We start from the raw sequence: 14,286 nt of genomic DNA on the forward strand, positions 1-14,286 counted from the left end.
TGGGGAGCATCGGTGAGCCATGCCTTGTTGGTTAAACCAGTGAGGGAGTGACACCAGTCAAAGAACATGTTTCTTTGCTATTCTAAAAAAAAAAAAAATCAGTTAACAGGATTGCTAGTGTAGTATGCCCTTATTAAATTTGCAAAGAACCATAAGGAGCAGCGTGCAAGGGCCACTGAAAATGTGCACACTGCCTAGAAAAACGAATTTGTATATATCATCCTCTTGGTACATACTGTTTTCTCTAGACAGACTTTCCAGTTATGATTCACCATATGGATTCTCCCTGCAGGAGCTCTGTCAGTGCAGCATGAAAGGAGATGACTGTCCTTGCTGCCAGGACTGCATGATGTGTCTGGGCAGTCTTTGGGAACAGTGCTGCGGTTGTGTGGGTAAGTAAGCCTCGATGATATCAATGTGGATTTTATGTTTTAAAGGAAGATATGCAATGACTACAAATGGCGTAGGCATTTAAAACCAATAGAAGCTTATGTCTGTTGTATGTGCATACATCCATATTTTACTCCATACCTCCCAACCCCCCCTGCTCATCAACTCAGATCCACGGAATCCCCCCCGCTCAACAACTTGACGTGTGGCCCCCCCCCCCGCTCAACAACTCAGATCCGTGGTGGCCCCCCACCCGGTCAACAACTTTGATCCACGGAACACAAACCAACCCCCCCCCCCCCCGCTCAACAACTGATCCGCGGACCCCCCTCCCCCCCGCTCAAGTTTACTCTATCCATGTGAAATGGTTAATTTTGAGAGATGAGTAGGAGGATGCCGAGACTGTTTCCTGCATATTCACTGCTTGTTACTATAAAACTTTTGGCAGGCTCTGTGTGTACAACTGTGTCTTTAGAACAAGGTTTCTCAACCATGGTTCCATGAAACCCTAGGGTTCCTCCAAAGGTTTTAGGGGTTCCTTGAGCAATGAGCAGTTTCTGCTTCTCAGATAAGTTCCCATCAACACCACTGATCTTTGTAGTTATCTGTAAGAGGGCCACAAGTGAAAAGAGAATTCTTTCCACTGACCATCACATTAACCTATCATGAGTTGTAGATATAGGGCCAGATTCATGCGCTTTTACGGCGGCGTAACGTATCCCGTTTACGTTACACCGCCGCAAGTTTTCAGCGTAAGTGCTTGATTCACAAAGCACTTGCCTGTAAACTTGCGGCGGCGTAGCGTAAAGCCATCCGGCGCAAGCCCATCTAATTCAAATGGGGAGTGTACCATTTAAATTAGGCGCGTTCCCGCGCCGAACGTACTGCGCATGCTCCGTTTTGAAATTTCCCGCCGTGCTTTGCGCAAAATGACGTCGCCCCGACGTAATGTTTTGAACGGCGTCGTGCGTTACGTACTTTCGTATTCCCGGAAGACTTACTCAAAAAAAAAAATTTTAAATTCGACGCGGGAACGATGGCCATACTTTAACATGGGCTGTCTAATTTTACACCACCTAAATAGCAATCGCAACTTTACAATGGAAAAAACCGACTAGCGACGACGTAAGAGAATGCGAAGAATGCGCGTACCTTCGTGGATCGCCGTAAACAGCTAATTAGCATACCCGACGCGGAAAACGACGCAAACTCAACCCAGCGGGCGCCGAAGTATTGCATCCTAAGATCCGAAGGCGTACGAAGCCGTACGCCTGTCGGATCTTAGCCAAATGCCGTTGTATCTTTGTTTGTGAATTCAAAATAAAGATACGACGCGGCAAATTTGAAAGTACGCCGGAGTATCAGCAAATACTCCGGCGTACTTTTTCTGTGAATCTGGCCCATAGTAATTTTTAGCAGGGATTCCCTCAGACCGTTAAGTTATTTTAAGGGTTCCTAGTGTTGAAAAGGTTGAGAAAGGCTGCTTTAGAGAATGAAGTGGGGGCCAAACTAGAGCCTTGTACACACTACGTAAACAAAAAAAAAACTGACAGCTCAGGTCGGAGCCACTACACAAACAATCTGATGTTAGTACAGTGATCTCCCCTGCTGAGCTAGTGTGTTCTAAAAGGGGATGGCCCCACGCCTGAACACTCCAGTCAGAACTCTCAGCTATTGGCTAAAAGCGCTGATGGGGAGTCGCTCGGCAGACCTTTCTCGGTCATGAGCCTGCTGCCATAAACACGGGCCGACATTTATCTATATCTATGTTTTTATTGAACTGGCTGATGTCAGCCGACATTCGGATCGTGTGTACTAGGCTTAAGGCCGCGTACACACGGTCGGACAAAACCGATGAAAACGGACTGAAGTTCAGTTTCATCGGTCCAAACCGACCGTGTGTGGGCCCCATCGGTCCGTTATCCTTCGGTCGAAAAATTTAGAACTTGTTTTAAAATTGAACCGATGGACGCCTAACCGATCGGTCAAAACCGACGGTTAGTACGCAAAAGCATCGGTTCAAAACCTGTGCATGCTCAGAATCAAGTCGACGCATGCTTGGAAGCATTGAACTTCATTTTTCTCTGCACGTTGTCGTGTTTTACATCACCGCGTTGGACTTGATCGTTTTTTTAATCAGACCATCAGTCAGCTTCATCGGTCCTTCAGGCCGTTCTCATCAGATGGACCGATCGTGTGTACGCGGCCTAAGGTCCGGGACTTGTTTGAGCTTCAGGCGATCGTCGTTTCAGCGTTCGGCGTTGAGATGTGAACAGTCTCCATAGAGACTAATGTAATTTCGACCCTCCGGCGTATTGTAGCGTCGCGCTTCAGGCGTTAAAACGCCTAGGTGTGAATGGAGCCTAAGAGACCATCATTGGAAGGAAGAGGGTTGACACTGCTAGAATCATCTCATAAGTGATAAACAACAGTAAGTAAAAATGGTTTTCTAACTTGTCCAATCAGTTTTTTCCCAGCAATACCTGTTTTGTGCATTACATTTTCATGTCTATGGGTACATCAGATCTACTGCACTCACAAACTTAAAGGGTAACTTCACTTTCATGGGAATAAAAAACAGCAAATAAAAAATAATAATACAGCATATAGAATTGCGACACAATATTGTGATTGAATGTTATTAAAAATGTCCTTTTCGATCTGCAGCGCTGTAATTTTCTGTAAAGTGCAATGCAATATGGCTACCTGGAGGTGTACTGTACACAGAATGTGTACAGAACGCCCCCCCAGAAATATAATTTACTGCTTGTGTGATTGGCTCACTGATTTTCCCAAAAGTCTACACTAAGATACAAATCAGATATCAGGCATTTCCTGCAACAACATTTTCATTTTTGATGAGATACTCCCTATAGGAAATCACGTCTAAAGGGATGCAGATCCTGAAATTTTCCTCATTAGAGCCCTGATTTTGTACCAGCTGGTTGATAATTATGAAACCACTCAAATTAGACTCTCTGGCCCAGATTCTCAAAAGAGATATTAAGGCGCATCTCCAAATACGCCGTCGTATCTCTGCGTAGCGCCGTCGTATCTATGCGACTGATTCTTAGAATCAGTTACGCATAGATATCCATTAGATGCGACAGGCGTAAGTCTCTTACGCCGTCTGATCTTAACGGCAATTTTTTTTTTGCCCGCTAGGTGGCGCTTCCGTGGATTTCCCAGTCGAGTATGCAAATTAGCTAGATACGCGAATTCCCGAACGTACGCGCGGCCGACGCAGTAAAGTTGCGACGTTTACGTTAGGCTTTTCCTGGCGTAAAGTTGCCCCTGGGTCTATGAGGCGCAGCCAATGTTAAGTATGGCCGTCGTTCCCGCGTTGAAAATTTAAAAATTTACGTTGTTTGCGTAAGTTGTCTGTATATGGGGCTGGACGTTATTTACGTTCACGTCAAAACCAATGACGCCCTTGCGACGTCATTTGGAGCAATGCACACTGGGATATTTTAGGGATGGCGCATGCGCATTTCGTTCGGCGCGGGGACGCGCTTCATTTAAATGAAACACGCCCCCTACCCGCCGAATTTGAATTCCGCCGGGTGATTTACGCTACGCCACCGCAACTTTACAGGCAAGTGCTTTGTGAATAAAGCACTTGCCTGAAAAACTTGCGGCGGCGTAACGTAAATGAGATACGTTACGTCCGCACAATTTTGCGCCCATCTACGTGAATCTGGGCCTCTGAGCACAGAGGCACAGACGAACAAACAGGGATTTCTTCAGAATAACAAAAGGTAGGAATCTGCAACAAAGTTTGTTAAAATGCTTGCAATGTACATAAATCACCCAGGGGGGAATGTTTTTTTCTCAACAAAAGTGGGTTTACAGAATATGTAAACCCAACATTTCATATTCCTGATTTGTGGCTGCTGTACCATGTCCTTGTATGAAAACATATTTTCTTTGTATTGCTTCCTTTGTGTTAAATCCCTGGTGTTCCTGTCATACCCTGTAATTTCCTATTAAAAACTGACCACACTATACAGGAGACCACACAGCAGTCAGTTCTTTGGCGCTGGGAACTCTGCCCGCGCTGCTCCAATGATCAATCTTGTTCAGACATGTCATTCGTTCAATCAGACATCAGGTGTTGGTACGGCTGTAGTATAAAAGATTATCTGCTGGTCCTGAGTTTTTTTTCATTGCATCTTTTTCTTTCTAAGGTTTATGCAACGAGCATAAAGTAAATCGCAAACTTGCAGCCCGAAGAAGTTCGCTAGAGGAGCTACCTTTCCCTTTGCCTTCTCTGTTCAAGTCAATATGTGAGCTGCAGGGGGAAGCAGCTGTAGACTGGACTATTCACACCCTGCCAGTGTCCAAAGAAATCAGCCAGAGGTCTCATATGGATCATATTCTTCTCACTACTCATTCAGGTACAGCTAACACTTTATAAGCAGTTTGTATAGATAGATGTCTTGCGAGCTACCAATAAAGAGAGTGTCCAAAAATGTTTTTAAATGTAAGAGAACCAATCCACAGCAAATGCAGCGCTATGTGATATATCACTCAAATATATATACTGTATATAACTGCAGTGAGCAACTTGAATCCCCCCCCCAAAAAAAAAATGATATATATATATATATATATAATTATTTGTTCTCACTGTGGACTTGCTAAAATTAAGAATTTTTGATATTTTGATGTTTACTTCAATATTTTTGTATTTCTTTCACTGTGCACTTTCTTGACAACACGTATTTCATTTATATATTTTTTACCATTTTATTCTTTGTTTGGGAATACAAATTGATACAACATTTAATTGCACATTGCTCACGGCAATTACCGTATATACTCGAGTATAAGCCGACCCGAATATAAGCCGAGGCACCTAATTTTACCACAAAAAAATGGGAAAACATATTGACTCAAGTATAAGCCTAGGGTGTCCATCTGCATACCTCACTGTGCCTCACTGTGTCCATGTGCATGCCTCACTGTGTCTGTGCCTCACTGTGTCCATGTGCATGCCTCACTGTGTCCATGTGCATGCCTCACTGTGTCCATGCCTCACTGTGTCCATGTGCATGCCTCACTGTGTCCATGCCTCACTGTGTCCATGTGCATGCCTCACTGTGTCCATGCCTCACTATGCCCATGCCTCACTGCAGGGCCGTCTTTAATATGGTTTGGGCCCTGGGCAAACATTTTTTTTGGGCCCCCCTCCAGCTTATTTTGGGCCTGGCTGGTTCACATGTATGTTTTGGCGGTCCTCATTTGTGCAGGTACAGCAGCCTATTGATTTGAACGGGCTGCCATGCCTTTGTTTCCTGCAGAAAAAAAGGTGCATTTAGCATTTTAAAAATACACCTGCCTTGAAATCCATTCTGCTTTTGCACCATGCTACTTACCTGCAGTTCTTGCACACACAAACGCACTGTGTTTTTAAAAGTGTGACCTAAACGTCTAAAAATGCAGCAAGTTTGACAGTGCAGGAACTGCAGATAAGTCACAGCAGACAGCAGAATGGACCGACAGTGCTGTATTTCAGTGCTTGATGGGCATAGGTGTGCCGTGTGCACAGCCAATTACATGAGGCATGCACTTTTCTTTGTAGGAAACGCAGGCATGGCGGCCCATTCAAATGAATGGGCTGCTGTGCCTGTGCAAATGTGGGACGCCAAAACACATACATGTGAACCAGCCAGGCCCAAAATAAGCCCATCAAGCAGTTAAATACAGACAGTAATGCCATGTGCTCTGAGGCCTTACTCAGCCTGGACTGCAGGTCTGGTCTGTGATTTAAAGAGTTCCTCTATTTTACACATGGCATGGCATGGCATGGGGTCCCATGGTGCTAAAGCAGAATGGACAGACAGTGCTGTGACCCCATGCCATGCCATGTGTAAAATAGAAGAACTTTTTAAAACACTGACCACCAGACCTGCAGTGAATCATCAAATATTATAAAGACTTTGGGCACACTCTACAGAAAACTTCTATTTGTAATATAGTTTAGCAAACAGTGACATAATACCTTGAGGTGCAGGACATGAAGAAGGAGTTAGCCTTGTGTAGATCAAACTGGGGATGCTCTAAAATCACATTCTAATTCACTTTTATATACAAGCAGCACCCAGTGGCAGGAAGGGAGAAGTGCACGTCTAAAGGGAAGCCAGGAGTGCTGTACATTTTATAACACTGGGAAGGGAAGCAGTACTGCGTGTCGCTGATGATTTTCAGCGCTGATTTGTGGGCAGCACAGGGGCTTAACGGGCGGCTCTGCTTTGGGCCCCCAACAGTGACAGGGCCCCTATGGTAAAGACGGCCCTGCCTCACTGTGTCCATGACTAGACTGACGTTTAACAAAGGAGTCTATGGAAGGTGTGCCCGGCTTTGAAAAATCGGTGCTCCCCAGCTGTAGGTCCTCCAGACAACAAACTTTGCACACTTGTAGAGGAGAAATGGGGCTGCATGTGTGCCAAGTTCCCGGGTCCAGGAAACCTACGACCGGCCGATACCGGGTCCCCAAACTCACTGGAGAATTTACCATTTAACATGGGAGTCTATGGAAAGGGTGCCCGGCTTTGAAAAATCGGTGCTCCCCGGCCATAGGTCTCCTGGACAACAAACTTTGCACACTTGTAGAGAAAGTGGATACATGTGTGCCAAGTTTGGGGTCTAGGGGACCTACGGCTGGCCGGTACCGGGTCCCCAAAATCCGGGAGATCAGGCGCAAAAAGGTGACTCGAGTGCTGAAAAACTCGGCTTATACTCGAGTATATACGGTATATATATATATATATATTTTTTTTTTCACAACCAGAAAACTGCCATTTTTTATATTGGTCGTGAAAATCAGTCGTGTATGTATGCTCCCTAGCAGTTTTCTCAACAAAAAAACTGCCTGCAAAAAAATTGAAACCAGCTCTCTTTTTTCTCATTGTGTTTCCCGTCAGTCTTTTTCTCGTCGTGAAAAACGGTCGTGTGTAGGCTTTTCTGAGGGGAAAAAAACCTGCGCATGCTCAGAATCAAGTATGAGATGGGAGCGCTCGTTCTGGTAAAACTAGTGTTCGGAATGGAGATAGCACATTCATCACGCTGTAACAGATTGAAAAGTACGAAGACTGAAAAGTGCGAATTGCCTCTCACCAAAATTTTACTAACACGAGGATCAGCAAAAGCAGACCAAAGGGCGGCGCCATCCCAATGGAAATTCCCCTTTATGCTAGGTTCACACTGCTGCGAATTCTATTGTGAATTTGAGCCGTTGCGATTTCTCAAATTCGCAAGTCATTTAAATTACATAGATTAACATTAGTGCTGTTTACATCAATGTGTTGCGAATATAAGCTGCGGGAAAAAAGGGTCCTGTGCGAGTTTGATCCGTGTGCGATGCAAATTCAGCTCTATAGACTGGCATTCCCTGAAATCGCGGCCGCAAATCACGGCCAATTCGTGGCAAAAAAAGCAACCTAGCTTTATAGTGCCGTCATACCTGTTGTACGTCACCGGGCTTTGGTCGAGCATTTTTTTTTCACGATCGTGTGTATGCAAGGCAGGCTTGACAAGAATCACGTCGAGAAAATGTAGTTTTTTCCATGACATTAAAAACGGTCGTGTGTACGTGGCATAAGTCCTTATCAGTGTCCCCTATTTAAAGGGGTTGTAAAGGTAAAAAAAAATTCCCCTAAATAGCTTCCTTTACGTTGGTGCAGTCCTCCTTCACTTACCTCATCCTTCAATTTTGCTTTTAAAAATGTCCTTATTTCTTCTGAGAAATGCTCACTTCCTGTTCTTCTGTCTGTAACTACACACAGTAATGCAAGGCTTTCTCCCTGGTGTGGAGAAAGCCTCTTGAGGGGGGAGGGGGCGAGCAGGAGTGTCAGGACACCCACTAACACACAGCTCCTTTCTCTATCTGCAAAGTAAAGAGTGTCCTGACTTGCCTGCTCGCCCCCTCAAGAGGCTTTCTTCACACCAGGGAGAAAGCCTTGCATTACTGTGTGTAGTTACAGACAGAAGAACAGGAAGTGAGGATTTCTCAGAAGAAATAAGGACATTTAAAAGCAAAATGGAAGGATGAGGTAAGTGAAGGAGGACTGCACTAAGGTAAAGGAAGCTATTTAGGGAAAAAACATTTTACCTTTACAACCCCTTTAATATGACTGTAATGGGGTAATTGCAGGCAACACCAGCGGATGTTCATATCAGGTCCAGAAAGATTGCTTGAGGTTTTGATCTTCTACTTCTGTATCCTAGCAGTGTAATTTAATGACACAGCAAGAAAATGGTTAGGCTTTTTTAATGACCATCATTACAATAAATTAGAGCTACAAAGCTGGCTTGGGGATTAATCAATTTGCCTGGCACTGTAAATGCTGAGAAATATTGTTCAATAATGCAGCAAAATTAAGAACTGATGTCTACATTTTAAAATGGGTTGTCACGCAAAGTGCTCATTTGTAATGCAAGATGTAAAGACGATGCCAGGATGAGATGAAATAAAATGTAAAGTGTTGAATTCAATCTGCCAATGTTGAAACATTTAACAACTGTTTTTGCAACATCCAAGCTGTCACTTTCTATACAGCATGTTTATTGTTTCTCTGGAAAGCAAGGGAAAGTGTTACCCTGATCACATAATTACTATCAGTCATTATGCCTTCAGAGGCACGTCCAGTCATTCCTTGTTTGGTGTGAGGTATTAATATTTATAGACTCTGTCTATCCAATGTACTATTTTTGTTAAAACTTATGCTGGCCATACACAGTTCAAGTCACGGGCAACTGGCTGAGACTCGAACCAATTTAAGGGCAGACTAAATATACCAAGTTGATAAATTGATCAACTTGATTGATCGAACAACTTGGGTACAACCAGCCATCCAGATTCTCTTGCAAATATCAGTAGCGGCTGCTATAGGCACTAGTGATAATCACTGTCTTCTCCCGGTGGAGATGGCTTCCCCCCCTCGCCTGGAGAAGACCATCTGTGTTAATGGGGGAATCAAGCAACCATGGGTTGCAAGAAAAAAAATTGCTCCATGTATGGCCAGCATTATAGGCACAAAATCTACATTGTTGTTTGTTTTATAGCAAATCGTGCCTGTGCACTCGACGTACGTTTCGTTAATTACGTCTTCAGGGGGCGTGATGGCAGGCTGTTGTCAGAAAAAAAATTGTTGTCGGAATTTCCTCCAAGAAATGTGGGATAGCATGCTTTAAAATTTTCCGACAACAAATGTGTGTTGTCGAATTATCTGAACATGCGTACAGAAGTCCGTCGGAAAAAAATCCAAAGTACAAACACGCATGCTCAGAAGCAATGCTAACCATAACACAACATTTGCAGAATTTGCCCAAAGGGTGGCGCTAAAGAGCAGAAAAAAAATTTGTGTTTGTTGCCCAACATTTCTTTGCCATTTGTATGCAGTACAAGTTCACGGCCAAGGCCCTTTGGATAAAAGTCCTACGCTGTGTCCTATGGAAATCCGATCAGGTGTACGAGGCTTTAGACACAGCTAAAATTATAAGCAAGGTCCTGTGCCATGCTAAACTCCAGATTTGTATTTATTTTTTTTATTTTTTATTGCTGTCCGTGCCCCCACTGAAGGAATTTCCCTTATGTCATGTCCTGTCTGACATCTGTCCACTTTAGCACACCAGGGGCCAAATCCTCAAAAGAGATACGACGGAGTAATTGCTGTTACTCCGTCGTATCCCTGGTCCTAACTATGGAACTGATCCACAGAATCAGTTTCCCATAGTTAGGACGAAGATCCGACATGTGTAATTGAATTACACTGTCGGATCTTAGGATGCAGTACCGCATCCGCCGCTGGGGGCATTTTGCGTCGAAATGCTGCCTCGGGTATGCAAATTAGGACTTACGGAGATCCACGAAACTTTTCAGCTTCGTTTTTTCTCCGTAAGTTTAATTTTGCAAACGCAAAATTAGGGCTGCTTTTACAAGGTGTAAACTGTTTACACCTTGTAAAAACAGACCTTTCTTGCTCGCGATGCGATATTTTTAAAAATTGAATTTTTTTTTGGCGCCGTATCTTTTTTTTTACCCGACGCAACTTTATTGTCCCGTCGCAATCCACAAAGCCCGACGTAACGTAATTTCGCGCTATGCACGTCGGGAAAATGACGTCACGAGCATGCGCAGTACGGCCGGCGCGGGAGCACGCCTCATTTAAACGGTAATCGCCCCCTGGAGAAGAGGAACGCCTTGCGCCGGCCCGATTTAAGTTACACCGCTCAAAATTTCTAGGTAAGTGCTTTGTGGATCGGGCACTTAGTTAGAGATTTTGCGGCGGTGTAACTTAAATGGAAAAAGTTACGTTGCGCCATTTTTTTGAGGATTAGGCCCCATATATGTAAGTCTTTGGCAGGCCTAGAAATGGTAATGTCCCAACCATAATTCAAATACAAAGGAGCTAGCCAGAAAGAAAATGCTGATAAATTAAAGTGATTGTAAAGTCTTGTTTTTTTTATACTTGTATATAGTATAGTATATACTTGTTATACTTACCTGCTCTGAGCAGTGGCTTTGCACAGAACAGCCCAGCTCCTCCTCTTCTCGGGTCCCTGGCTGGTGCTCCTGATCCCTCCCTCCTGTTGAGTGCTCCACAGCTAGCAGCTTGCTATGGGGCCACCCGAGCCAAGCTGCAACTCCCTGTGTCCATTCAGACTACTCTCCTGATTGGCAAACTGACTCTGATTGACAGCAGCAGGAGCCAATGGCGCCGCTGCTGTGTCTCAGTCAATCAGGACGGAGATTCCCGGGTGGCCAAGGCACTCGTGGACATCGCTGGATAGAGATGGGGCTCAGGTAAGTATTAGGGGAGCTGAGGGGGGCTGCTGCACACAGAATTTTTTTTTATCTTAATGCATTAAGATAAAAAAGCTTCTGACTTTACAATTACTTTAAGGTAAAAAAAAAACTTTATAACCACTTTAAAAATACTTAATGTTAAAAGAGAGAGGTTAGTTTTGCTTTAAAGTAGAACTACAGGCAAAACTGTTTTTGCATTTTGTATTGAGCAAGGGAGGGTTATAACCCCTGTCAGATTTTTTATTTTGTTTTGACTGTTGTGTCCCATTGGGGAGATTTCCCTTCACTTCCTGTCCCATAGCCAAACAGAAAGTGAGAAGGAAATCCCTACACTTTTAGGGAATTCCTTGGGGACCCCCAAATCACCAGAACTAGTGTCCCCATTTGAAGATTTCTCCTCTATTACCTTTCTGGGGAAAACCCAAAATGTGGGATTTTCTTTTACTATTACTTTGAACAATAATGGTAAACAGAGAGGAATGTCCTTAACAGTGGCAAATACAGCAATAAAAATTGACAGGTATTCTAATTGCTCTCCAATCTATCCAAATGTAAAAACAAAAGTTTTGCCTTTAGTTATACTTTAAAGTGATTTTAAAGTCAAGTTTTTTTAGGTAAAAATAACAAACATGTTATACTTACCTGCTCTGTGCTGTGGATTTGTACAGAGCAGCCCAGATCCTCCTCTCCTTGGGTCCCTCTTCTGTGCTCCTAGCCCCTCCCTCCTGTTGAGTGCCCCCACAGCAAACAGCTTTCTATAGGGGCATCTGAGTCGAATCAAAGCTCCCTGTGTCCATTCAGACAGCTGCGGCCCGGCCTGGCCCTGCCCCCTTTCTCTCCTCATTGGCTGGCTGACTGACTTTGATTAACAGCAACAGGAGCCAATGGCGCCACGCTGCTGTCTCAGCCAATGAGGAGGGGAGTCCTGGTTAGCTGCGTGCATTGTCCAACATCGCTGGATATAGAGGGGGCTCAGGTAAGTATTAGGGGGGCTGAAGTGGGGGGGGGGGCTGCTGCACACAGAAGGCACACAGAAGGCTTTTTATCTTAATGCATTCAATGCATTAAGATAAAAAAACTGCATTTACAACCACTTTAAGTATAATGAATTAGTTACTAAAAGAGTGAACTGCTACACAGAATTGATACAGTGTAGTAGTGACAAAACTTTAGTGTTTGATAAGTTTACCCAACTGGACTAAAACCCTTTACAGATCACCTAAGCTAAACAGAGGTCTCTGCAACATTGTATTGATTCTGTATAGCAGTTCATTCTCTACAGAAGCTGATTCATTACACTGTTAGTAGTGAGCACAGGAATCTCCATACATTTAAAGTCATACTAAACACACACTGTTTAATATACAGTACATTATCTCTTCTATTTCTGTATACGGATGACGGCACTGTAATCATTATAATAAATTAAAACATATAAGTACCTTTTTACTAATCGATATACAGCTGTCACATGACCCACATCTTTTCCAGCCTGTCTGTTTGGAAACATAAGCAGGAGGAGCTTCTAGTCCTCTGCTGCTGGTCACATGTTAAAAAAAAAAAAAAAAAGCTGCTTTTGGAATACAGAGTTAAAATAAATAATATCAATGAACTGTTAAACCATCATACAAATATATATTTGAAATAAAGTATTTTTGGCAATAACATGGTGTGGTCAGATGCTGTGTCACACCCCTCCAGTCCATTTCTTAGAATAACAGGGAGGTGAAGCCTCCATCAGTCAATATCCTGCCCCCCATTGTGTTTAGCTGGTTAGTGTGCATGGAGGAGGAGGAGACAAGGAGCAGGCTGTCATTTACCACTGTGTATACACTCACATGTGTGACTCTGTAGTCACATGGAGGAAATGCTGGGCATAGAAACTCACTGAAAACTGAGCATGTGCAGATTTGCCACTACAGATGCAAAATGCCTACCTAAATTGGGGACATGATCAGAAGGTGGAGATAGAGCGCAGCAGAATCAACCAGGTGTTTGCAGGATGCACAAAACAAATCTCATAGTGACTGAGTGAGTATGAACAGCATGTAATACACCATTTATTGATATTTTTTTTTATTATGTGGGTTTAGTGACACTTTAACCAAGATCTCAATCATTATTTCTTCTTCTGCTTACATTTTTTAACCTCTAGTGTTATGCCCCGTACACACGATCGGAAATTCCGACAGCAAAAGTCCGATGTGAGCTTTTGAACGGAAATTCCGACTGTGTGTATGCTCCATCGGACTTTTGCTGTCGGAATTTCCGCCAACAAAAGATTGAGAACTTTTTCTCAAATTTTTCGACGAAAAAAAATTCTTATTGCAAAATCCGATCGTCTGTAGCAATTCAGATGCGCAAAATTCCGACGCATGCTCGGAAACAATTCGACGCATGCTCGGAAGCATTGAACTTAATTTTCTCAGCTTGCCGTAGTGTTGTACGTCACCGCGTTCTTGACGGACGAAAGTTCAGAGAACTTTTGTGTGACCGTGTGTATGCAAGCAAAGCTTGAGCGGAATTCCGTCGGAAAAACCATCCAAGGTTTTTACGACGGAAAATCCGATCATGTGTACGCGGCATTAGGCAATTTTCTCTATTGGTCAAACGTTCTTTACCGTTTCTGGTCTAGCAGATTTACATACACTAACAACTTGAAGCTGAACTCTAGCGAATACTTTATAAGCAGTTACAGCAAACAGTTTTTTTTTTTTTTTATCTGGAATAAAGGTTTCAGATTAATAAATAAAAGCTGATCACTCTACGCACCCCTGCCAGTAGTAAATGGTTTATCCCAACCCTTTAAGAGTAAGGGGGAGGATGGAAAGAAGCAGAGCTTTCCCTTTTGAGTGAAGTTCAGTTTTAACAAGTGGAGATGAGGGTTCACAACTGGGTGTTTACGCCCTCTAGTGGGTAACCTATAAATTGCTATATTTAATACACTAACATATGCCGCGTACACAAGATCGGAATTTCCGACAAGAAAACCGCCAAAAACACGGTGACGTACAACACTACGACGACCTGAGAAAAATGAAGGTCAATGATTCCGAGCATGCGTAGGATTTTTGTGCGTCGGAATT

The 14,286-nt window shown here is 43.5% G+C and overlaps 1 protein-coding gene across 1 annotated transcript in view; it reads left to right on the forward strand.

The window, feature by feature from the left end:
• Positions 1 to 14,286, forward strand: part of LOC120941209 (twisted gastrulation protein homolog 1-A-like) — a 38,835-nt gene that overhangs the window by 23,646 nt on the left and 903 nt on the right. Inside the window, exons 3-4 of the mRNA XM_040354515.1 lie at positions 293 to 392; positions 4,578 to 4,787. Of these exons, the coding sequence (XP_040210449.1) occupies positions 293 to 392; positions 4,578 to 4,787 (310 nt within the window). The remainder of the gene's footprint in view (positions 1 to 292; positions 393 to 4,577; positions 4,788 to 14,286) is intronic.

This window comes from Rana temporaria, chromosome 1 (genome assembly GCF_905171775.1).
Source record: "Rana temporaria chromosome 1, aRanTem1.1, whole genome shotgun sequence".
Taxonomy (NCBI): domain Eukaryota; kingdom Metazoa; phylum Chordata; class Amphibia; order Anura; family Ranidae; genus Rana; species Rana temporaria.